This window comes from Sapajus apella, unplaced genomic scaffold (assembly GCF_009761245.1).
Source record: "Sapajus apella isolate SASKATOON/1434 unplaced genomic scaffold, GSC_monkey_1.0 scaffold50, whole genome shotgun sequence".
Classification (NCBI taxonomy): Eukaryota; Metazoa; Chordata; class Mammalia; order Primates; family Cebidae; genus Sapajus; species Sapajus apella.
Window position 1 is genome coordinate 10,400,286 of NW_022436990.1, and position 24,208 is coordinate 10,424,493.

Below are 24,208 nucleotides of genomic sequence, written 5' to 3' on the forward strand. Positions count from 1 at the left end.
CGGGGTTCTTACACAAGAGCCAGGCCCACGACCAGTCCAGTTGCCTTCTTGTCTAAACAACCTGACCTCACACAAAGCCTGTTTAGGTGGTCTCTTCATTCAGAGCATGCCTAACAGTATGTGTATGTATATGTACATGTATAATATGTATATGCATAGGAGCAGTTTTCCAGATGAAAGTTATATTTTATAAAGGTAGTAATTTCTTTTCTTTATTGCTGGCCTCAATCTTGTCTCAGACAGCAAAGAACACCCTCCCTTTTCTTTTTTCTAATTCAAATCAAGAAATTTTGCTTTGTTCCTTGTCCATAATTAAGTTAACTGAAGCCTAGTTCCAAATGCCTTCATAGATCTTTTTTTTTTTTTTCAACACCATGTTTTGCTACCAACTGAACATGAGACTTAGTATTCATAACTTAAGAGATGTGGAGATCCTGAGTCCTCAGACCTAGGGGGGCTGTGGCATTCTAGTAAGAGGCCCATCAATTTACATGTTAGTCTACATGGACTAGACTTTTTCAGATTCCTTTCAGCTCTACCATGTTGGGATTCTATTGATTCCAAATGCATCCCAGAGAACAGCAGTGGACTGAGAAGAGCAAGTAATGGCAAGCAACTGTGAAGTACAATGAAGGTTTTTTTTCTCATAGGCAAGGGGGAAAATAGACAGAAATATTTTAATATTTTTATTTATATTATATTAATAATTTTGAAGAGAACTTCCATGCTGAAATTCTACATGCTGAAATTATGAATCAAATAATTAATCTCCATGATTAATTCCCAGTCCATCAAGCTGAAATTATATCTTCCTCTTCCACATCTAAAACAGTGATTACCTATATTATTTAATCCAACTAATCAGACTTTTTTACAGCAATATGAACTAGGTGCTATGGGAGATACAAAGTAAATATAATCTGGAACTAGCCGTCATGTAGTTCAAAATATAGCACATATTTTGGCCGGATACAATTTGGCCCATTATAAGTGCCAGTGGAGGAACCCACAAAGTACTATGTTGTGAGCACTCTGGAAGGACCAACGCAACCCCACAGAAGGTAAGTGTCATTTAGGTAAGTGCTTACTACACCATCTAGTGCATGGTATATTCTCAATCAATATTTGCTATTGTGTTGATATTATTGAGTTACCACTCTTATCACCTGTGTCATTACTTCTCTTGACTTCATTCCTCTCATCTATAAGACGAATACAATCATAATAGCTGTAAATTGAAGATAACAGCACTTGCTCTGCCTACCTCCCAGAACTATGTGAAGACCAAAAAAAATTATGAAGCTCATACCTAACGTGTTATTTATCTTTGAATGCACAGAGTCTTATGCATAGTTAGAAATCAATAAATATTTAGAGAAGATAGAAAGGAGGAAGAAAGGCAGAAAAGAAACAATTATTATTAAAATAGAAATCAGTTAAAAACTGGTTTTGTTTTATTTAATTAAGCCTACATTTATATCCTTAAGTATTCACTTAACCTCTTCTTTTTTTAAATTTAAATTTAATTTTAATTTTTAGTTTGGGGTACATGTACAGGATGTGCAGGTTTGTAACAAAGAAGTATTAACCTCTTCTTAAATTCAGTTTTTCCATCTATAAAATGGAACTCCTTTTAATATCCCTTACCTTCTTTCCTAAATGAAACAAATATAAAGTGCTTATCATGATGTCTGGAATATAGAAAACTACAGAACAACAAATTTTTAAACAGTTTTGAGCTTTTTCTTAAAGTGTTCTTTGTTTTTTGGTTAATGATTCATTTGATTTTAGTAAGGTTTTGGCCAATTTTTTTTTTTTACTAGATATGGTTTGCTCTTTATTAAAGAAGAAAATTTGTATATTGTATTTTTCAAGAAAAGAAGATGGAACTCGCCACTCTCCAGAGTTTCAAACTTACTCTTTAATGTGGCTCTGAAATTTAACTAACCTTCAGAGAAAGAAAAATGAATCCTCCTTCACTGGAAGGACATCTACTATTCTAATTTATCAGTGTTTTTTTTTAACTTGGTTTCTTTTTTTTTTTGGTCATTTCCCTCATCATTCTACAAATCTTTCATACTTGAATTTATTCTGAGACAGCTGATAATTTTATCCTAATTCTCTTCCTGTTTTTTTTTTTTTTTTTACAATTCCAGTGTGCTGGCAGAAATAAATAAAACTAAACAGTCTTTTAAATGTTCTCATAGAGTCACACTTAGACACAGAAATATAGGATCAGAAATCCAGTTTCAGGAAGTATGGTTATAGAGGCAGAACTTTAATTAATAGAAACATATTCATAAAGCAGGTAACTGAAAATCTACTGTTCCTTTACCCCTTACACAACATATTCTTCAATCTCTATAACAGGACTAAAGACAGACTTCAAACATAAGAATGCATTAAACTGCTTCCAATCAAATCCATTAATCATTGCTGAGTTTGTGTTGTGAGAAGAGATGCTACTTATTGTAAATTCACAACACAATTGTAAAAACAATTACCCTTCATGGGTCCTCATCATTTCTTGAGCTACTACTTCATGAATGATACAAGTTCAATTAAGTATATGATAAATGTATTCCACAAAACAATAACTGATAACAATAAACCCTAGAGCACTGCCATATCTCCAGCTCCTATAACAGAGCTGATGATCAATACATGCTTATTGAATTAATAAATATATGATTTGAATCACTGATTTTTAATCTCCTTCTAGTAGAAGGCAGACAGATTTGATCACTGACCAGCATTGGATGTTGGACAGAGCATTGGATGTTGGACAACAAATGTGGAGGGGGGAAGAAAAGAATTTATAGACTTGAGGATGCCAGGTAGATATCTAAAGAAAGATCGCTCTAGAGGTTAGACAAACCTTCCTCATCTCTGATCTCCATTAGCACATTTATCATGGAGATCAGATTTAGGGCAAAGTTGGTCAGCTTGAGATTCTTTGTAGTCTCCCATAACACTTAGTTGAGAACCCTCTAGGGATCTAACTTGGGAGGGATGGCATCTGGGAACTAACACACAACTCACATATTCATCCTATGGTTACTGAAGTCTGTATCACTTCCTCACTGCCACAGTAACAGGGAGAGCTAACACACAAACACACAACCACCCTGCCACACACATACACTGTATCCATATATGGTATCCATATGTATATGTATAGCCCCTGCTTAGCAAGCACAACACTTTTTTTCTATAAATATATGTCCACTTTATTTAAGAATGAGAGAGTTCACTTGGATTCAAATTTACAGGGTCCATTTTTAAATTATTCATCAGGAATAACAAATCTTTCAGGTACTCAATATAAATAAGAAAAATCAAATATATTTTATATAATATTCTAATGCCCATTTGATTCACTGTATCTAGAATGATTCTTCTAAAACATGAATCATGGGAGTTCCCTGAACAAACACTTCTTTTGTCTTCAAAATAAAGTCCAAATCTCTTAATATGAATTTAAAAGCTCTTTATCTTCATGATCTGACCTCAGCTTACCTATTAGCCCAAATCCTGCCTTCTGGTTCCTTGGGCTTTTTGCTCCAGTCCTACTGGTAGCTCTCTGGGCCTGCCATTCTCTTTCTTATCTCGGGGTATTAGATCACGCCATGTCGTCTGCCTAGAACATTTTCTGCCTCTGTTCACTAGTCTATTCCTGTCTCACCTTCAGGTTTCAGGTAGACTCACTTCTTCGGAAAAGCCTCCCCTGTGTGAACTAGGTTCCTCTTTCTCTGTCCTCCAGTGTCATCTTGTAGACTTACCACAGTTTGGCTTTGATGTCTGTTCCCTTGACTGTATTTTCCACTAGACTCAAAGCTACTTGAAGACAGAAACCATGTTTTGATCATTACTATATTCTTAGCACTGTTTGTCACATAATAAGTACTCAATAAATATGTATTAAATAATTGAAGAGGAAAAGGAAGCCAGGTTAGCATCAATAACAGTGAAGGGTATGTGTGCAAATTACTAGTTACAAGCTAACTCTGGTTTAAAGCCCCATTCATACCGGAAGTGCCCTAGCTTCCAGTCACTATGCCTAGATTCAAAGCCCATCAGGGCCTGTTTATTTACCCACAAAGGATTTCTTTCCCACATCTCTAAACTGAAAACATTCTCAAATGGTCACACCTAGCAATGCATTGCTTAACTTTAAGGAAAACACTCACCTCCTTTGTCTCTTCAGAGAAAGCTTGCAGAATGTCCGTCTGCCTAGTGTAGTTGCCATTGGCGTCCTGCAGACCTTGCAGAATGCGTTCCCGCAGAACCAGCACTGAGACTCGAAGCTGGTGCCAGAGGAGCTGCACTGCGTGGATGTCCACTATCACGTTGACGGAGTAAGACAGCAGCTTTAGGGAGAACTCTGTTTCAAGGAGGGCATGGATTTGCTCAACATGATCAGAAATATCTTCACAAATGTCCTGCAGTAAAGAAAAGCAAAATACGTGAGGACTACTTTGCCTTATCCTGGAAGGAGGTAAGTGGGGCAGAAAAGCTTATTCTTACCTAACACGAATTATCAGGGCCAACAGTAGCACGTTGGATATCTGGGGACTTTGTTTTAATTCTGATACACAGTTGCGCGCCATACTCCTCTGCACTGGGCCTTTGGTCATTTAGGTAAATTAATCTTTTTCTAAGCCACAAAAATCTTACGATTCCATCAGATGCCCAAACTGAAAGTTTGGCCAAGGTGAGAAGTTCATCTCTCCAATTCACTGTCTGTTCTCTTTTTTATTGTTTGTTGGGGATTCTGGAAGGGAACCAATGGCTGTTCTATTTTCTAGTGGTGAGCTACACAGGGCACACAATATTTCAAGTTAGAAGCATCATCTAGACAGAGACCTTTGAAGAAAGATGACCTAGAATGTGTGCTTCATAGGAACTCTCAGCCATTCTCAAGGAGCTATGGGGTACTTCATTTAAGGGGAAACTGTCACTCTCACTCTCATTTAGATATAAGTATACAACTTATATCTAAATTCACGGTGGATATCTTTTTTTTTTGGAGATGGAGTTTCACTCTTGTGAAAGGCTGGAGTGCAATGGTGCATCTCAGCTCACTGCAACCTCTGCCTCCCGGGTCAAGAAATTCTCCTGCCTCAGCCTACCGAGTAGCTGGGATTACAGGCAGCCACCACCACACCCAGCTAATTTTTGTATTTTTAGTAAAGACAGGATTTCACTATGTTGGCCAGGCTGGTTTTGAACTCCTGACCTCAGGTGATCCACCCACCTTGGCCTCCCAAAGTGCTGAGATTACAGTGGTGAGCCACCACATCCAGCCTAAGTTCACAGTGGATATCTAAATTTTCAACCCACACTTTGCAAGCAGAATCACTCTTACGAAGCAAAGCTAGAAAAATTCCAGAGATGAAAAAAGACAAAATACAATTTTGTTTTGTTTTTAACATGCAGACATTTTAAACAAAAACATCACTAAGTAAGTCTCAATCTCCTTGACATGTTATATTAGGTAGGAAGATTTGGTATCTGACATGTCACTTGCTCTTACAAGTCCCCAAATTTCCATTGTGCTGTCAAAGGCCAGCAGCGTGAAATGAGTGGCATCAATGGTAGTATTTACTTGGGCAATTTAAGAGACCAATAAGCATCAAAATGATGGTGTCAGCTAAAAGGGCTCAGTTACTCATTTTCAGTTGTACATTAGTGATTTTTTGAAATTGAGCTTTTATTTGTGATTTTTTTAAGGCCAAAATTTTAAGATAGCATTTGAGTTCTGAGCCCTACCATCAGTGTCAAAACACTCATTCTATGCTGGAAATATAACTTTCTTATTTCATGTAATTCAGTTACTTTATTTTAAAAAGAAAAGTGAAAATACATAATCGATTTAAAATGTACAATAACAACAGGCAAAAAAATCTGTTGAAGAATGATGACAATTTGTGCTAAATCACGAAGATCAACTGTTGTACAATTACAATGAGTGCTCCAATATTAGTTCCTGAAACGCAAGAACTAATTGGTGACAGTGGTACAAATTGGTGATCATAACTTGAAACAGAACAAAACTTCAAACTAAATGAACTTTGAAGCTCTAATTAGGCAAGTTTCTCCCAAATGTGACCCACAAGCTAATGCAGTCCAAAAGAAATTTGGGGCAGAAAATCTATTACCCCACTAGCCAGTACATGGGAACCAATCACAGCCAGATTAGCTCCTCTCTGCTGGCCTCATCACAAAAGAGCAGGGCTCTCATTGCTACCATCAGATATTCCACATTGCCTGGGATTTCTGGTTGGAACAACTACTCTATGTATTCCCCACACTTCTTGACCACCACCCCAAAGCAAATGCCTGTCTTTTGTCCTCTTAGGACGTTCATTTTTGTGTTGCTATATGTTAGTTTGAGAAACTCACTCCCTCCCACTGCTGAGTTCTTCCAAATTCTCTATACTTTGCCCCATTCTGTTGAAAAAAAAAAATACCCCTTAACTTCTTCACAGAATGCAACTACTTCCTGGTCTCACCCAAATTTGTTTCTGCCCAAGAATCCCGCTTCCCCTACTTCCCTCCCAGGAGAGGCTGCTCATTCTCCCTGTCCACACCTGAGAGTCTGAAGTAGGGATGATGGGGGAAAGGCTGGCCTCAGTGCCTCTTTGGCACTTTGGCACTTTCTGATCATTACTCTTTCACCCTCGTACTAGCACCTTTCTTTCCCAGTAGTTGCCTAGTTTGATAAACCTTACTGTCTTCTTTCCTCATTGCTGTTACCTACCTTCTTCCCTTTTAACTCGTCTACATTACATCGAAGAATGCAACTGGTTCACATTTTACTCTCTCTATACCATGCATGGCATTATCTTTGGTATTGTCAATATTCATACTGATGAACCAACCAACATGGTAGCCTCAAATTTCCTTTACTCCATAACTCCCAGAACCTTCATACCCATTCCACTGGGATAACTCTCTACCCTAACTCTACTGTGGACTTCATCATCACTTAACCTGTGTAACAACATCAGAAAGTCCCCTATGCCTTCAACCTCTATTTGTTCAACCTTTTCACTCCTGTCTCCCACTACAGGTGCTCTTCAACCCCATCCAGGCTCCTCCAGAAACATTTTCCTCAAATACTCCCCACCTCCTAGCATTTATGGGGTATGCCAACGCTATGGGCAGCATCTATGGTGATCACTTCAACTACTCTCTTAGCAGTGGTCTCCACTTCCTCATACTCTTGATGTATAACTCAGATTTGCTAGCCTCTGTCTCTGGAGTCTCACTCTGACACTAAAGATGCAGAATATCTTACATACCTAGGAGAGAAAAAGGCTTGAGAATCTTTATGCTACCAGCTCAGAATAGCCATCTATGCATTTCTCATCTACTCCACATCATCCCTCAATACAAAATGTTACACAGAGCCTTGGCACCATGAAAGCACGTGCCATCTGTTCCTCTTATACATGACTTGGCTCCTTCATAATAGATATAGGAATGTAGTCAGAACCAGGTCATGGGTCAAGATTGCCTGGAAACCACCCTGGGGAAACAACATAGAAAGGGCACTAAAGTATCACTGGTGCCAGATAACTTAGGTTTCCACACCCTACTCCCTACATAACTGGGCAAGGTAAATTGGCCCTATTCCCACAGAAGCAGATGTACCCCCAAGAGGAAGAGAACACCCTTTCCACAAGTGCTGACCTACCAATGTAAATATAATGATGGCAAATAAGCACATTACAAAATCTTCAACTATGTAAGCCAAGATGGAAATTTAAATTAAAACCACAATGAGATACCAGTTTATACACATTAGAATGCCTAGAATAAAAAAAATTACTGACAGCACAAATTGCTAAGGACTTCTAGAACAATTGGAACTCTCCTATGCTGCTTATGGGAATTCAGAATGGTACAATCACAGTGGAAAACAGGTTAGCAGTTTCTTATAAAATTAAGCATACAATTACCATATGACCCAGCAATCCCACTCCTGGGTGTTTATCCAAGAGAAATAAAAACTTATATGCACACAAAAATGAAGTTCCACCCACAATCGCTAAAACCTTCAATGGGTAAATTGATCCTGGGTAAATGGTCCTTAAATGGGTAAACAGATAAATGAACTACAGTATGCCTATACAATATGCAGCAGTTTTTAAAAAAGTGAACCACTATACATGTAATAATTTGGATAAATCTCAAAGGCATTATACTAAGTGAAAGAAGCCAGTCTCAAAATGTTACACACTGTATAATTCTATTTAAGTAACATTCTCATAAGACAAAAGTGTAATGATAGACAACAGATGAGTGGCTAGAGATTGGGGAGGGGAGGGCATGATTCTAAACTGATAGCACAAGGGAGTTTTGCAGACTGATGGAACCATTTGGTATGATTGTGGAGGTGTTACACAAATTTCCCCATGGGTTAAACTGTACACCAAAAAAGAAAGTCAATTCTGTTGTATAATAATTTTTTTTCTTTTGAGACAGGGTCTCACTCTGTTACCAGGCTGGAGTGAAGTGGCACGATCTCGGCTCACTGCAACCTCCGCCTCCCAGGTCCAAGTGATTCTCCCGCCTCAGCCTCTCCGAGTAGCTGGGATTACAGACGTGTACCACTACACCCAGCTTTTTTGTATTTTTAGTAGAGACGAGGTTTCACAATGTTGGCCAGGATGGTCTCAATTTCTTGGCCTCATAATCCACCCACCTCGGCCTCCCAAAGTGCTGGGATTACAGGCGTGAGCCACCATGCCCGGACAATAATTTTTAAGCTAATAAAAGAAAAGCAAGTTATAGTCTCAGGAAAATACATATAAAATTCATTTTGGGTCACATACTGCCTTTGTATTCTTGGAAATTACAAAAAGCACAACTCTTTAAGGTTATGGTAGTTCTGTGATCACTAGCACTAATTTTATATAGTAATTCTGTATAGCTTCCACATTATTTTCTAGCAACTGTAAATGAAAATGAAGCTAATATGGAGCCCATCTCAAAGTGAATTAATGCAAATGACAATGGTTAACAATATCTTCAAAGTTGCATAAGATTTTTTTCTACAGATATTACTGTGCTAATGTGGGAAAGTGACCTTCTACATTGCTTTGTTTAATTCACATACAGCACAATAGCCCTGTGGCATTCAGTACTCACAGAACAAAACGCATTGAATACATTATGTTGCCAATTGCTCACTTCACTCAACCTTCCAGATACCTTGCTGTCTCAAAATTGCAGCTGCTGTCTCCTATAAATGAGACAAGGATCTTCTGTGGTTACTGAAGCAGCTGATACAAACACTGAGGTGACCTGAGACTGTTTACAAATAAACTCTTGTTGGCTGGGTCAGTTGGTTTATTGTTTTGTTTTTTAAAATTGGATTATATGCTTATGTGAGGGGGCACCATTTCCTTTTGTGAAACATACTATTGTATATTTTTTCATTGCATCTTATTTCTAAACAAATGCAGGGATGTTAAGATAACTCTTATATATTTAACGAGTATGTCTGGTTTCAACAGCTAGGAACAAAAATGAGGCACCCTTCTTGTGATTGCTCTGATTGTTTACTATAAGAACTCTTGAGTGTGACTTCTCAGCTCCTGCTAATTGTCTCTGGAAGGGGATCTCTTGGTTGCCTCATCATGAGGCCATCACACCCTTTCTCACCATTCTCAAAACATCTTAAAAATTTCCCTGTGAAATTACAAGTATATATGGATCAACATTCTGCCAAGGTGCCTCAAATTTCCATCTGCAGGGCTCCATGTGAATCTGGAAGGAACTCTGCCCTCCCAGCAACCTCCTCACCTAGGTACTGAAGCAACACTTGGCACCTCAGTTTCACAAAGTCCCACAAATGTAATCCTTTTTTTAAAAAAAGGTAAATACCCCTAATGGCTGGGTAAGGTGGCTCCTGACTGTAATCCCAGCACTTTGGGAGACTGAGGCAGGAGAATTTCTTGGACTCAGGAGTTTGAGACCAGCCTGGGCAACACTGGAGATCCCATCACTACAAAAAAATAAAACAAATTAGCCAAGTGTGGTGGTACACACCTGTAGTCCCAGCTACTTGGGAGGCTGAAGTAGGAAGATGTCTTGAGCCCACGAGGTGTAGACTGCAGTGAGCCATGATTGTACCACTGCACTCTAGCCTGGCCAGAGCAAGAAAATAACCTGTCATAAAACAAGAACCTGTCTCTGGAAAAAAAAAAAAAGTAACTTTACCCATATGCTCACCATACGTGTGTGTGTTTATTTCAGAAAGCTAAAAAGAGATTCTTACCTAATATATGTACTTTATATTTTAAAACACAGATTAAAGAAATATCACAGTTACTTATAATAAAACTCACAAGTAAACCACTTGAAACTGCAACTTTATACAAAAAATCTTCCTATTACAGGGTTAGTTGACTGTCAAAACTCTCCTTCCTCCAAAAACAGACTGATAGATTTCCCCATGGCAAAATATTTTTATTTCCCCAAAAGTAAACTATCCCTCTCAGCAGAGGAGTAGAGAGGAACTTTCTAAACTTGATAAAGATTATCTACACAAAACCTATAGCTAACAGCAAACTTAACAGTGAGAAACTAGACGTTTTCCCACAAAGATTGACAGCAAGGCAAGAATATCTCCTCCTTTACAACATCATACTAGAAGTCCTAGCTATTGCAATAAGATAAAAAGAGGAAAGAAAAGGCATAGATTTGGAAGGAAGATATGAAGCTGTCTGGTTCAAAGATGACATGATCTTCTATGTAGAAAATCTGAAAGAATGGGGAAAAAAACCCCAAAAATCCCAACTCCTGGAACGAATAAGCAATCATAGTAAGGTTGCAGAATATGAGGTTAATACACAAAAGTCAATTGCTTTCCTATATACCAGCAAAGAACAATTGAAATTTAAAATAAAAAACACAATACCATGTATACTAGCACCCCCTCCTCCAATGAAATACTTAGGTATAAATGTAAAAGCCTATGTACAAGATCTGTATGTGTGATATTGTGCTGGCCTAGAGCCAGAACCTGAGCAACACTATTTTATAAAATGCAAAACTGTTTTTTAAATAAGTTGAAATGGCTGCCCCATTCTCCTCACAATAACTACTGTCCTTGGCCTCTGTAAATAGAACTGCTAGTTTGTTCTGCAAAACTATGTAAAGCTGCTTACCTTTTCTTATCAGTAACTGCTAAAATCTGTGACTTCTATCACCACCCAGACGATGTGTAAACAAATGTATATCTTGACTTCTGTAAACCACTGAAGTAACAAACAGAATGACAAAAGTCCCCTGGCCCTTGGAATGTCCGGAGACCCCTGCCCTTGTCTCCGCCCAGGAGGTGAATTACAGAATCCCCAAGCCTTTGGAATGTCCGAAACCTTTTCATCCCCATCCCCGCTCCTCACCCCCACACCCAAGGTGATTTTTCGGGTATAAAAAGTCGTGGCACCCTCCTTTTGACACCACAGGTTGGAGAGACGTGAGTCCTCTGTGGTCGCCGGCATAATAAATGACCCTGCAATCTGGCATACTTTTGTCTTGGTGCTTTCTACGCTCGGTCCAATACAACATATGAGGAAAACTACAAACTCTGATGAAAGAAATCAAAGAAGTAAATAAATGCAATAGTATTCCATGTTCATGGATAGGAAGACTCAATATTGCCAAGATATCAGTTCTTCCTAACTTGCTGTATAGCCTTAACTCAATCAAAAACCCAGCAAGTTATTATATAGATAACAAACTGATTCCAAAGTTTACGTGATGAAGCTGGGTGCAGTGGCTCATACCTGTTAATCTTAGCACTTTGGGAGGCCGAGGCGGTGGATCACCTGAGGTCAGGAGTTTGAGACCAGCCTGGCCAACATGGCAAAACCCCATCTCTACTAAGAATACAAAAATTAGCTGGGAGTGATGGTGTGTGCCTGTAATCTTGGCTACTCAGGAAGCTGAGGGAGGATAATAATTTGAACCCAGGAGGCAGAGGTTGCACTGGGCCAAGATTGTGCCACTGCACTCCAGCCTGGGCAACAGAGTGAGACTCCATCTAAAAAAATTAATAATAATAAAGTTTATGTGAAGAGGCAAAAGGCCCAGAATATCCAATACAACATTTGAAAAGAACAAAATAGGAGGGCTGACACTACCCAACTTCAAGATTTAATACAAAGTTATAGTAATCAAGAAAATGTTATACTGGCAAAAGAATAGACAAACAGATCAATGAACAGAATAGACAGGCCAGAAGTAGACTCACATAAGTAACAGCTAACTGATCTTTGATAAAGGAGCAAAGGCAACACAACAGAGAAAAGATAGTCTTTTCAACAAATGGTGCTGGAACTGGACATCTACAAGCAAATAATAATAATGATAATCCTAGACATATACCTTATACCCTTAACAAAAATTAACTCAAAATAGACCACAGACCTAAGGGTAAAATGCAAAACTATAAAATCCTTTAAGATATCATAGAAGAAAATCTAGATCACCTTGGGTTTGGCAATGACTTTTTATTAATAGATACAACACCAAAGGCACAATCTATGAAAGAAAGAATTAATAAGCTGGAGTTCATGAAAACATTTCTGCTCTGTGAAAGACATCATTAAGAGAATGAAAGGACAAGCCACAGACTGGAGAAAATATTTGCAAAAGACTTAAGAGGGATTATTCTTCAAAATATATAAAGAAGTCTTCAAGCTTAATAAAAAGAAAACAACCCAATTAAAAAACAGCCCAAAAACTTTAGCAGATCCTCACCAAAGAAGATAAACAGATGGCAAATAAGCATATGAAAAGATAGTTCCACATTATAAGTCACCAGGGAAATGCAAATTAAAACAGTGAGATACTATTACATAACCGTTTGAATAGCCAAAATTCACAATACTGACAACACCAAATGCTGGTGAGGATGTGTATTAACAGGCAGTTCATTGTAGTGGGAATGCAGTATGGTGGTTTCTTAAAATGTTAAACATATTCTCACCATAAAATCCAGCAGTCACACTCCTTGGTTTTTACCCAAAGGTACTGAAGACTCATATCCACACAAAAACCTGCATACAGATGTTTATAGCAGCTTTATTTATAATTGGAATTTATAATTCCAAAACTTGGAAACAACCAATGATTTCGGTAGGTGAATGGATAAACTTTGGTATATCTAGAATATTAGCCAGTGCTAAAAAGAAGCTATCAAGCTATGAAAAGACATGAGGAACCTTAAATGTATATTAGTAAGTAAAAGAAACCAATCTGAAAAGATGACAAATTGTATTATTCCATTTAAATGACATTCTGCAAAAGGCAAAGCAGTGGCTACCAGATGTTTGGAGGCAAGAAGAGAAGACTAAGTGGAGAAGAGGATGTTTATGGCAGTGAAACTATTCTATATACTATAAAGGTGGATACATATAATTAAATATTCATCAAAATCTGTATAATGTACAAGACAGAGGGAACCCAATGTACACTATGGAATTGCGGTGATAAGGATGTGCCAATGTAGGTTCCTCAATTGTAACAAATGTACCACCCTAGTAGGGGGTGCTTATAATGTGGAAAGCTATGTATGTGTGGGAACAGGGGATCTATGGGCTGTCTCTCTGCCTGCCTCTTAATTTTCCTGTGAATCTAAACTGGTTATAAAAATACTATTTAAAAAAACACAAACTAGACTACACCTTTTTTTCTTCTTCCTCTAGAAAATACACTTTTCTAATAGGTCTAGCTTTTTCTTTTGTCATATCAAGAATAACTACAATGGGTTGAACATGGTGGCTCACACCTGCAATTCCAGCATTTTTGGATGCCAAGGTGGAAGGATCTCTTGAGCTCAGCAGTTTGAGACCAGCCTAGGCAACATGGCAAAACCCTATCTCTACAAAAGATACAAAAATTATCCAAGCCTGGCCCAGCGCAGTGGCTCATACCTGTAATCCCAGCACTTTGGGAGGCCAAGGTGGGCAGATCACTTGAGGTCACGAGTTTGAGACCAGCCTGGGCAATGTGGTGAAAGTGCATCTCTACTAAAAATATAAAAATTAGTGGAGCATGGTGGCAGGCGCCCATAATCCCAGCTATTCAGGAGGCTGAGGCAGGAGAATCACTTGACCCTAAGAGGAGGAAGTTGCAGTGAGCCAAGATCTCCCCACTGCACTCCAGCCTAGGTGATGGAGCAAGACTGTCTCAAAAAAAAAAAAAAAAAAAAGTTATCCAGGCCTGGTGGTATGCACCTACAGTCTCAGCTACTTTGAGGCTGAGGTGGGAGGACCACTTGAGCCCAGGAAGTCAAGGCTATAGTGAGCTGTGATCACACCACTGTACTCTAGCCTGTGCAACAGAGTGAGGCCATGTCTCAAATTTAAAAATAATAATAAAAAAGAATGACTATAATTGAGAGCAATGGGAATGATGCTGAGACTTTTTATGATCATCACAGAACTTCTCTCCAAAGTTTGAAGAACTCTATAAACAGTAGTTATCTTTTTTAGTGCTAAAATTACGAGTGTGATGACTAAAATGAGCTAATTTATGTGGAAATGATTTGCTATTATTATTACCTGTTACCCATCTCCCTAACTAGATGGTATCTTTCTAGAAACAGAAAATGTGTCTTATTTATCTTTGTTATCTATAATGCCACGTTTGTTAAATGTGTCTTATTTATCTTTGTTATCTATAATGCCACACTATTAGGACACTGCCAAACAAAGGCAAAGGATGTTTGTGGAATTGAATTCAATTGGATAAAATATTGTATTTTACAAATTAGAGATAAACCCCTAAAAAGCAAATAGTAGCTTAACTTTCTTTCTGAAGTACATTCATACTAAGTGGCACTTAGTCAGCAGGTAATATCAGCAGTCAATAACACTGGGTCACCTCCTGCTTTGATTAGGAGAGGATCTGAAAAAGCAACCAGATTTGGAAGCATGGGAGAGATGACAGAAAGAGGCGGATAAAGATGCAGAATACAGTCTTGGAAGCCTTCATAGTTCTGACTTCATATCTCTGAAAGTCTCCTCTGCCTTCAACTGATAAAGGACCAATTAGAAGTTCTGTCAGGATATACCTGGCCATATACAAATATAGATTGCTTTTCTTTCAATGATTTGAAAACTTTTGCTTAAAATGATTATTAAAAAAACTTCAGAGGACTTACTGATTGAGCTATTATTTTAAACACCTAATTTCAGGCTCTGGCTTATTTGAGGGGGAATAAACCCTAAGCAAAAAATTTAGAGGAAAATTGACCAATGCTATTGTACATTGAAGAAATTGTTTTTCTAAGCAAGTTACTGCTTAGTCACACTTGTATTCAGTATTCTATATGACACAATTAAATACAGATTCAAAATCTGAGTTCATTCAATAAAAAAATAATGGCGATAGTCTTGACTCTCAATAGCTCTTCTGGAAATCGTTCAGATTATCTATACCTTTCCCAAGACATTTTCATAGAACTGATTTTCTTTAGCAATGTTTCAGGTAGAAATTAACAGAGAAGGTAGTGGTGACTCTTACCTTGCAGTGTGCTTGTTAACCATGCATATTCCTGGGCTACTCCTTTTGAAGACAGCTAGGGCCAAAGAACCTGCATTTTCTTAAGCATGTGGTAGCCATCATGCTGGTACTCTCTGTTCTATGCACCACACAATGAAAAACAAAGAGCCAGAAATGGGTCATCTGTCTAGGCTGACTGACACTGAAATAGGAACTACGTGCAAGCCTGCTGCTATGCACCGTGAAAACAAAACCTCCCATCACTTGAAAGTTAGCCCACCACTGATATATCTACAGTAGAATTTCCATTCTTTGTGCACTAGAAAACAACGTTCCATAACTTTATTTACCCAGTACTGATAGTGCTGTAATAATCTCTAGGGCAGCATCAGATTTCTGGATTTTTCTAATATGCTTTCTTTATATATATATATATACACACACTTTATTATCAAATGAAACAGATGACTCACACACACACAAGTATATTTAATATATGTATGTGATATATGCATATATGTAAATGTATGGTTTACATATATACTATATATTTATGTATATGGTTTAGCAAATTATTATTAGGAAAACACTCTTATAACAACCATCCAGGTCAAAATTTAGAACTTTGCCAGCCACCTCCACCCTAGAAGTGCTTCCATCTGTCCCCTTTCCATCACAGAGGCTCCATCCCTCCAAAAGTGACCACTTCCTAATTTCCACAGCAATCATTCCCTCACAAGAGTGCCTGAATATAATAATTTACTTTTGCCCAGTTTTTATCTTGATATGTCTTTTAAGTCTCTTCTCCATTTTTTTTTAAAGAGGTTCTCACTGTTTTGCCTAGGCTAGTCTCAAATGATCTGCCCACCTTAGCCTTCCCAGTAGATGGATTATAGGCATGTGTTACCAAACCCAGCTTAAGTCTCTTCTAATCTCCTTTTCTATCTGTATTTCTTTTTCATACAATTTATCTGTTGAAGAACTTGGGGCACCACACCTGCAGAGTTTTTCACAATTTGGATTTGTTGATTGAAGCCATACGAAGCGGTCCAGCCTAGTGGTCTTTACTTCCTACAAACTAGCATCTGGATCCTGAGGCCTTATTCATCTGAGCTTCAATTTATTTGACAAAACTGGATCACAGTATTTTTTTTTAAATCAAGAAGGGTATTTAACTTCATGGCTAGGCATGGTGGTTCACACCTGTAATCCCAGCACTTTGGGAGGCCGAGGCCAGCAGATCGCCTGGCTCAGGAGTTTGAGACCAGTTTGGGCAACAAAGTGAGACCCGGTCTCTACAGAAAATGCAAAAATTAGCCATACATGGTGGTATGTGCCTGTGGTCTTAACTACTCAGGAAGCTGAGGTAGGAGCATGGCTTGACCCTGGGAAGCGGAGGTTGCAGTGAGCTAACACCACTGCACTCTATCCTGAACGACAGAACCAAACCCTGTGTCAAAAAAAGAGAGGCATTTAACTTTGATTTTTGCTCTTTTTTTGATAGTTGGTGATATCAACTATTTTGGTAGTTGATGGTCAGTGGTGCCTAGATCTATCAATGTACTGGGAGTTTTAGCATAATGATATTCTGTCATTTTGTTTTCATTTATTAGCTAGAATAATTTCAATAGAAGATGCTTCCCTTTATCAACTGTTTGATCACAGAGGTACAATTCATAAATGAAAGTTAAGATAAATGTTTGATTCTTTCATTCTCTTTACCTAGTTTTTGAGGAAATGAATTGGTCCTGTCATACTCAGAAGGTAAGCAACTGGCTGCCTTACTTGATGTCACTGCATACTTATGTATTTAAACATTTTTGATCCAGTTTGATTCATTGTAGTTCTTGACCTTACTGGGGCTCAAATTGTCCATCGTTGGACAGTGGGATCTCCTTCAGTCTAGCTTCCAGTTGAGTATTCTATAATAGTAGTCTTTGATAGCTTCTTTGCTCTTCTTGTATGTGATGTAAAATGAAATATTTTTCTAAAACGCCTTGGTTTCCTTTAATGGGAAAAGTTTTTCCAGACCACTATCAAGGCAATAGCGCTGTTCATTACTACTGAATTGGTAGTAATGAATTCAGTTCATTACTACTGAATTGGTAGTAATGAATTCAGTTCATTACTACTGAATTGGTCACTGTTTCTAGGATTTTTTAATTAATAGAGCTAGAAAAAATATATATTTTAAAATAAAAACCTATGAGTTCTTAACTGATACATCGAATTTCAAATTCAGAACTATAGGGTTTTTACCTAATATCTTCTATAGTACATCTATATTTCCTTTCTTCTACCCCAAAAATTTGTGATGATGGAATTAGAAGATCCCATACTTACTTTTTGTTTTATTTCACATTACATATATGATAGCTTCAGAATAACAAAACTATCTTAATACTACTAGTGCTGGTCCTGAAGCAATAGACTAGGACAAGTATTTATAAGATAACTGATTAGGGTGCCTTTTATCACCACAGAAGACAGCAGGTTCACCTCTGATTTGTCTTTAACTGGTCTTCGAGAGCAAAGAACTTATATCCTAGTCTCACTGTTCACCACAGTTCATATTATACTGTTTAGAAAGTTGGGAATTTTATAAGTTCCTTTAGCATCTTCAAGGTCCAACCAGAAGGGAAAAAAGGCTCAATAAAAATATGACAAAGAACATGTGATCATTAGTTCTCCTCCAAAGGGGGAAAAGTCCTTTAGTTTTAGAAGGCATACCCTGAGAAGATTTCTGTCTCAGCAAACCTTTCCAGCCTTTGCAGATCATCACAAAATATGCAAAAGGACAAAAATCACTGAAAGTAGTGATCAACAACATACCAAAGAAACTGCACTCTAATGCTAGGTATGCCAGGTAAAGCACTCTTTCTTTTTTCTTTCCAATATAATTGCTATAGGTCACAGGGTTATGAAGATGGGTCTTCTCTTCAAGCAACAGTCTGTGAACATCTCTTCATTCGCCATCTCACATGGCAAAAGTTGTACAATTTACATATTTGCTTTGTTTGTTCAGTGGTCTATAGGTCATTTCTATCTTTACTATGTCTCTCTGCCTTAGGAAATTCTTATAGGTCAAGTACTTTGTCTATTTTGCTTTATAGAGTATAGTACCACATGCAAATAGAGTCTTTAAAAAAAAAAAAACACGGAACACTTCACAAATTTGCATGTCATCTTTGCACAGAGGCCATGTTAATCTTCCCTGTATCATTCCAATTTTAGTACATGTGCTGCCAAAGTGAGCACACAAATAGTCTTAATATATGCTGAGGTTACCAACACTGAATTCACAAACCATGAAACAAAAGCTTGAAGATGATTGTGAAAAGAATAAATGAAACAAAAAATGTATCCAGATCACTTTGCACCATGCTAGGCATCAAAGAGTCTGAATTCTTGGCCCCTGTGTGTATCGGTTATCTGCGTCCCCATAGACTGCCGAACCTCAGTTTCCTCATCTATAAAGGCAGTGCTAGATGGGTGAACTCTACTCTTAAGCTCAAAGATTTTCTTTTGTTTTCTTTCTCTGTTATTTTGTGTACTCTACCCATAATTCAGTCCAAGCTTTAGTTACTTAGAAGTTTTTGCATATCTCTGAAAAACCTTGTTAAATTTCTATTATTTCTTCCCAGGAGTAGAACGAGTACTAAGTGGGAATCAGAAGACTTGAATTCCAATCCTGAAGACATTGAAAGTCATCTCTCTGATATGGTTTGGCTGTTTCCCTACCCAAAGCTCATCTTGAATTGTAATAATCCCCATGTGTCAAGGGTGGGGCCAGGCGGAGATAACTGAATAATGAGGGCAATTTCCCCCGTACCATTCTCCTGGTAGTGAATAAGTCTAATTCGATCTGTTGGTTTTATAAATGGAAGTTCTCCTGCACAAGCTCTCTTGCCTGCCACCATGCACAACTTATCTTTGTTTCTCCTTTGCCTTCTGCCATGTTTACGAGGCCTCCCTAGCCATGTGGAACTGAGTCCATAAAACGTCTTTGCTTTATAAATTACCCAGTCCCAGGTATATCTTTATTAGCAGCATGAGAACAGACTAATACACTCTAGGACTCTTGCAGGTCACCCTGCCACAGGCTCTGAAATAAGAGTGCAGATCCATACCACCAAGCTGAGGAGGAAAGGTCTACGGTTCATTCAGAATGAAAGTTAAGAGCCCCACTTTCACTCCAGGATTAATGTTCTGAGGGGCCCTTTTGGATGTGTTTTCCTTAGTTGCTATGCTGGGTTCAGGCCATTACTCCTCCACCCTCCTACTTATTCCCTTCCCAGGCAACAGGAACACACAGAATCCTTTGAGGCTCATTTTCATCTCCCTATACTACCTGCTGCTCTTTCTTCATTACAGTCATTCAAGATTTTATCTTCCAAATAATCAATCTCCATTAGCAATTTAGATTTATCTAATGGAAATTTCTAGCAACTCTCTTGAAATTTTGGAGCATTTCAAGGTATAAAGGACCTTACAGGTGAGTTTACAAATGCTTTCTCTTCCTATTCATTAGTACTTTTATACTGAAGTGAAAGAAATGAAAGTTCTACTTGGGATTTCATTGCTGACTCATTGTATGACCTTGGGCAGCTCTCTTAGATGTATTTTTTATATATTTAGATCATGGCACAGCTTCTAAGGATGTGTTTCTATGCCTTCCTCCCCCACATAAATAAATATCCACAGCAACTGGCTTGACTCCTGATTTGTATTTAAACACCTACAATATGTCTGTTGCAAGCTAACATTACAGACACAAGCTTTTAGGTCTCACATCTGAGAGTCCAGAAAAGGAAATGAAGCCTCATAGGATCAAAGTCCTTTGGTTAGGACTCTGAAAATTAGACAACAATAAATCCAGATTCTGAAGCCAGTATTGTTCTTTCATGTAGGGTAGACAGGAATGCAGGGAAAGCAAGCTGTCAGTTAACCTTTAGAAAGCTCCCATTACCTCCCATTGACCTAACAAATTTATTCATAGGATTCTTTTCTAAGGCAATAATTAATTTACCTACTGAAATGCCATCAAATACTTGTTTATTTGAAAATAAAGCATAAGAAGAAAGAAGATGAGTTTAACATGACGTATTTCACATAATGAAAACAATATAGAGATGCTAAAAATTATATTGTAAAATATATTTAATGGCATCAGAAGATGCTCAAGGCATATTGTTACCTTAGAAAAAGTAAGTTATAAAAGAGTTCTATACAGAAAAAAGTAAAGCTATGCACACTGAAGTAAAAAATATTTCAAAGTTGTTCATAGTATTTTCTCTAGGTGGCAGCATTACAAATGATTTTTACTGTACTGTTACCTATATGTTTAAAATTTTCTCCACTAGAGATTTATTTCTTTTGTGAGAAATAAAAAAAGAAAATAAAAAGTTAAACAACAAAGAAGTCAGTTGCATGGCAAAACGACAGTTAAGGAATGCATGTCAGCCTATGCACGAGAAGGATATAAAGTGTTATATCAAAGTAGGCAACTGAAAAAGACCGGTGTCAAAGCGACAGGATCCTTAGATTCTCAGCATTCTTTCGGTGCAAGCAGGGGCCTCTCACTTCACAGTCATCCTCATTCTTTTAGTGCTCTGTGTCAGGTGGCTAGGTACTATTAGCCAGGTATACAGTTAAATAATGCATCATTAATTCCAGTTACTAGGATTATTAACTGTGTTTGCTCTGATTTTTTTTTTAAGTTAGCCAGATTGAAATAAAGACATAGGTGAGGAAAATACACTTATTAATCTGAAATAAGAGTGGGAATGTAAACCTTACCCATTCCATCTCCCTTTTAATTTGAGTGATTGCTTTGCCCCAGAGTATAGCAGAATAGATTACCAACCTTCTTCTACATTTTCACATAAACGCACAAGGCAGGAGATGGTGCTATGGACAGATTCCATCACTTGACAAAGCAAGATCTTGTTTACCTCCAACACCCTAAGATGCAGAATCTTCCACTTTCAACCTTTGAGTAATTACTGGGGGAGTAAAGGCATCTGAGAACTTAGTGTTCCCTTGGGAATACCCTTTGCATGACTAAAATTTAAGCCCTTCACAATTCCTTAGAGATTACTGCAACATACAATTTTTGCTAATTGATTTATATAAACTTATCTTTATTCCCAAATAATTTGTACTGATAGATTTTCTATCTAGAACATTTTCTGGAAAATTTATTGCTGAGCATTGGAGCCTAAATTAAAACACAGAATCCAGCTTATGAAAATCTATTTTGGTATTTTGCCTGCTCCATACTTGACTGACTGTTCATATTATAACTACTCTTCAGCAAGCCCTAGCCATACAAAACAAGACTAAAGTCATCAAATTCCAATAATGCGGTTTTAAATCTACCCTCATTGCCCTTTTCCAGAGGCCCCTCTGGGAAATAAAAATAGATCAAAATAACATATCTGACCACCAAGTACAGCAATCATTCATTATTAATGTCTTAAAGTCATGCCAAAATGGAGGATGAAGGGTCCATTAAAATAATCCTATAACATTGATTAAGACTGCTCAAAGGACACTGTAGTTTTGAAATCAGCTGCCAGCTAAGAAACAAATTCAATTTCAATGCACTTTCTAAACCTCCAGATAAATTTTATCTCTAAAGTCATTTTTAAACTCATTGCTTACTTAGATTGACCATAAACTTAGTGAGGAAGAACTTTCTTCTCTCTGCTTATACACACAGAATTCTATCATATCAAACAATGAGTGGAGTTTCAGAAGGTAAACAAAAGGAAATATAGGATCAAAAAAGCTCTGAGTAAACAGAAATATCAACCAAACCTCAAGTCATCTCTTTCAACATTAATCAACATGATTAAAAAGCACCTCTCCACAGTATCCTAAATCTTATGCCCATCCCACCAGTATTTAACTGCAGACAAAAAGCATCTTGTGAATGTCTAGTGAAAAACCAGATGTTCACAAGTAAATTAACAAGTAAGTAATAAAATTAAAGAAACAAAATAAAAGGGACAACTGAGCTGGAGATACAGAAAATATGGATAAGAAAAGACTATGTGAGAGATTTACAGGGATGGGACAATTTATATGATCTCTCTATGATTTATACCTTATCTGCTTCCAAAAAAGGGGGGAGATTGCAGGTGACTTACAAATAGTAAGGTATACTTTTGAAGTTAAAATTTCAAAACACAGGAAAGAGAAAGATGAACAAGTTATTTAAAATGAGATTGTTGCTCTAATTGAGCACTCAGTTTAGCTTGGTGAAAGGAGGAGAAACTGTGTGGCCAAAAGTAGATGGCTGAACAAAAAGAACTGGTGTGGGGCATTAAAGATACAAAGGGACTATCAATAATTAATACAATCCTAGCGCTGTCTGTCCATATTATAACTACTCTTCAGCAAGCTGTAATCCTAGCACTTTGGGAGGCCAAGGTAGATGGGTCACCTGAGGTTAGGAGTTTGAGACCAGCCTGGCCAACATGGTGAAACCCCATCTTTACTAAAAAATACAAAAATTAGCCAGGGGTGGTGGCTCATGCCTGTAGCCCCAGGTACTTGGGAGGCTGAGGCAAGAGAATTGCTTGCACCAGGAGGTGGAGGATGCAGTGAACTGAGATCTGCCATTGCACTCCAGCCAGCCTGGACCATAGAGTGAGACTCCATCTCAAAAATAAAAAAAAAGGTGACTACAAGAGGGTGGCAGTAGATGATTTCTATAAACAGAATGAAGCAAACAAATACCTGAAACACCCAAACAAGGAAGATCTTGGGTCCTTAGAATTGCATGGCATCTTTGTGACTGTAATCCAGACTCTGGAAGACAGAGGCAAGATTCAACAGAGAAAGCTAGATGTACAGAGGTCTGGTCTGAAAAGAGCTGAACTCCATAATCAGGGAGAAGACAATGACAACAAGGACATTCCTAAGGAAAATTTATTTCTGAAGCTAGCAAAAAATGGACTCTGCAATTAAAATTTGTCCATGTTGCTTATTCATTCACTTATACTACATCAAGGATTTGTGATCTAGGACTGCTCACACAAATGTCAACAATGTTCTCACACTATAAGCAGAAGGTGGAGAGTAAGTGTGGAATGATTTTGGTCAGAGGAGCCTATTCTCCTTCTTCCTCCTTCAGGTCGGTGCAAAGCTCAAGATCATCCAAAGAGTAAGGATTAGATTGGCCAGCTTGACTCCAGAGATTTCACATAGCTAACATTGGAAACTAAACGAATGCTTCCTTGAAATGAACAAATATTCTGTGATTATATGATGAGGGCCAAGAGACCATCTTGAAGTTGGAAAAAGTAGTTAAGTACCAAATTATAAAAGCATCTGTTCTCTATAGAAAGAATAAGCCTCTCTTAGGCTTATTTAGGTGGAATTTAAGCCTTATTTAAGCCTTACTTAGGTGGAAAATATTGGTACAGCTTAAGATCTGTAAATAGGCTATACAAGTGGCAGAACAAAAGCTTAGAGAAAACCATGTTGACAGAAAGTAAAAACAAGTATACAGAGAAAATATAACAAAATAACTCCTGGGAATAAGATTGTAGGTAATTTTTTCTTCATATATATATATATATATATACACACACACACACACACATATATATATATATATAAATTATAACATATAAGTAAACACCTGGATATATATATATCCAGGTGTTTA

General features: G+C 37.7%; 1 protein-coding gene and 1 non-coding gene across 4 annotated transcripts in view; both read right to left on the bottom strand.

Annotated features, from left to right (window-relative positions):
• Positions 1 to 24,208, bottom strand: part of AKAP6 (A-kinase anchoring protein 6) — a 685,039-nt gene that overhangs the window by 298,419 nt on the left and 362,412 nt on the right. For all 3 annotated transcript variants that reach the window (XM_032242689.1, XM_032242690.1, XM_032242691.1), the window contains one exon: positions 4,191 to 4,442. In XM_032242689.1, the coding sequence (XP_032098580.1) occupies positions 4,191 to 4,442 (252 nt within the window). The remainder of the gene's footprint in view (positions 1 to 4,190; positions 4,443 to 24,208) is intronic.
• LOC116526398 lies at positions 18,680 to 18,786 on the bottom strand. Its single transcript, XR_004258136.1, has one exon. It is a non-coding gene; the product is annotated as a U6 spliceosomal RNA (small nuclear RNA).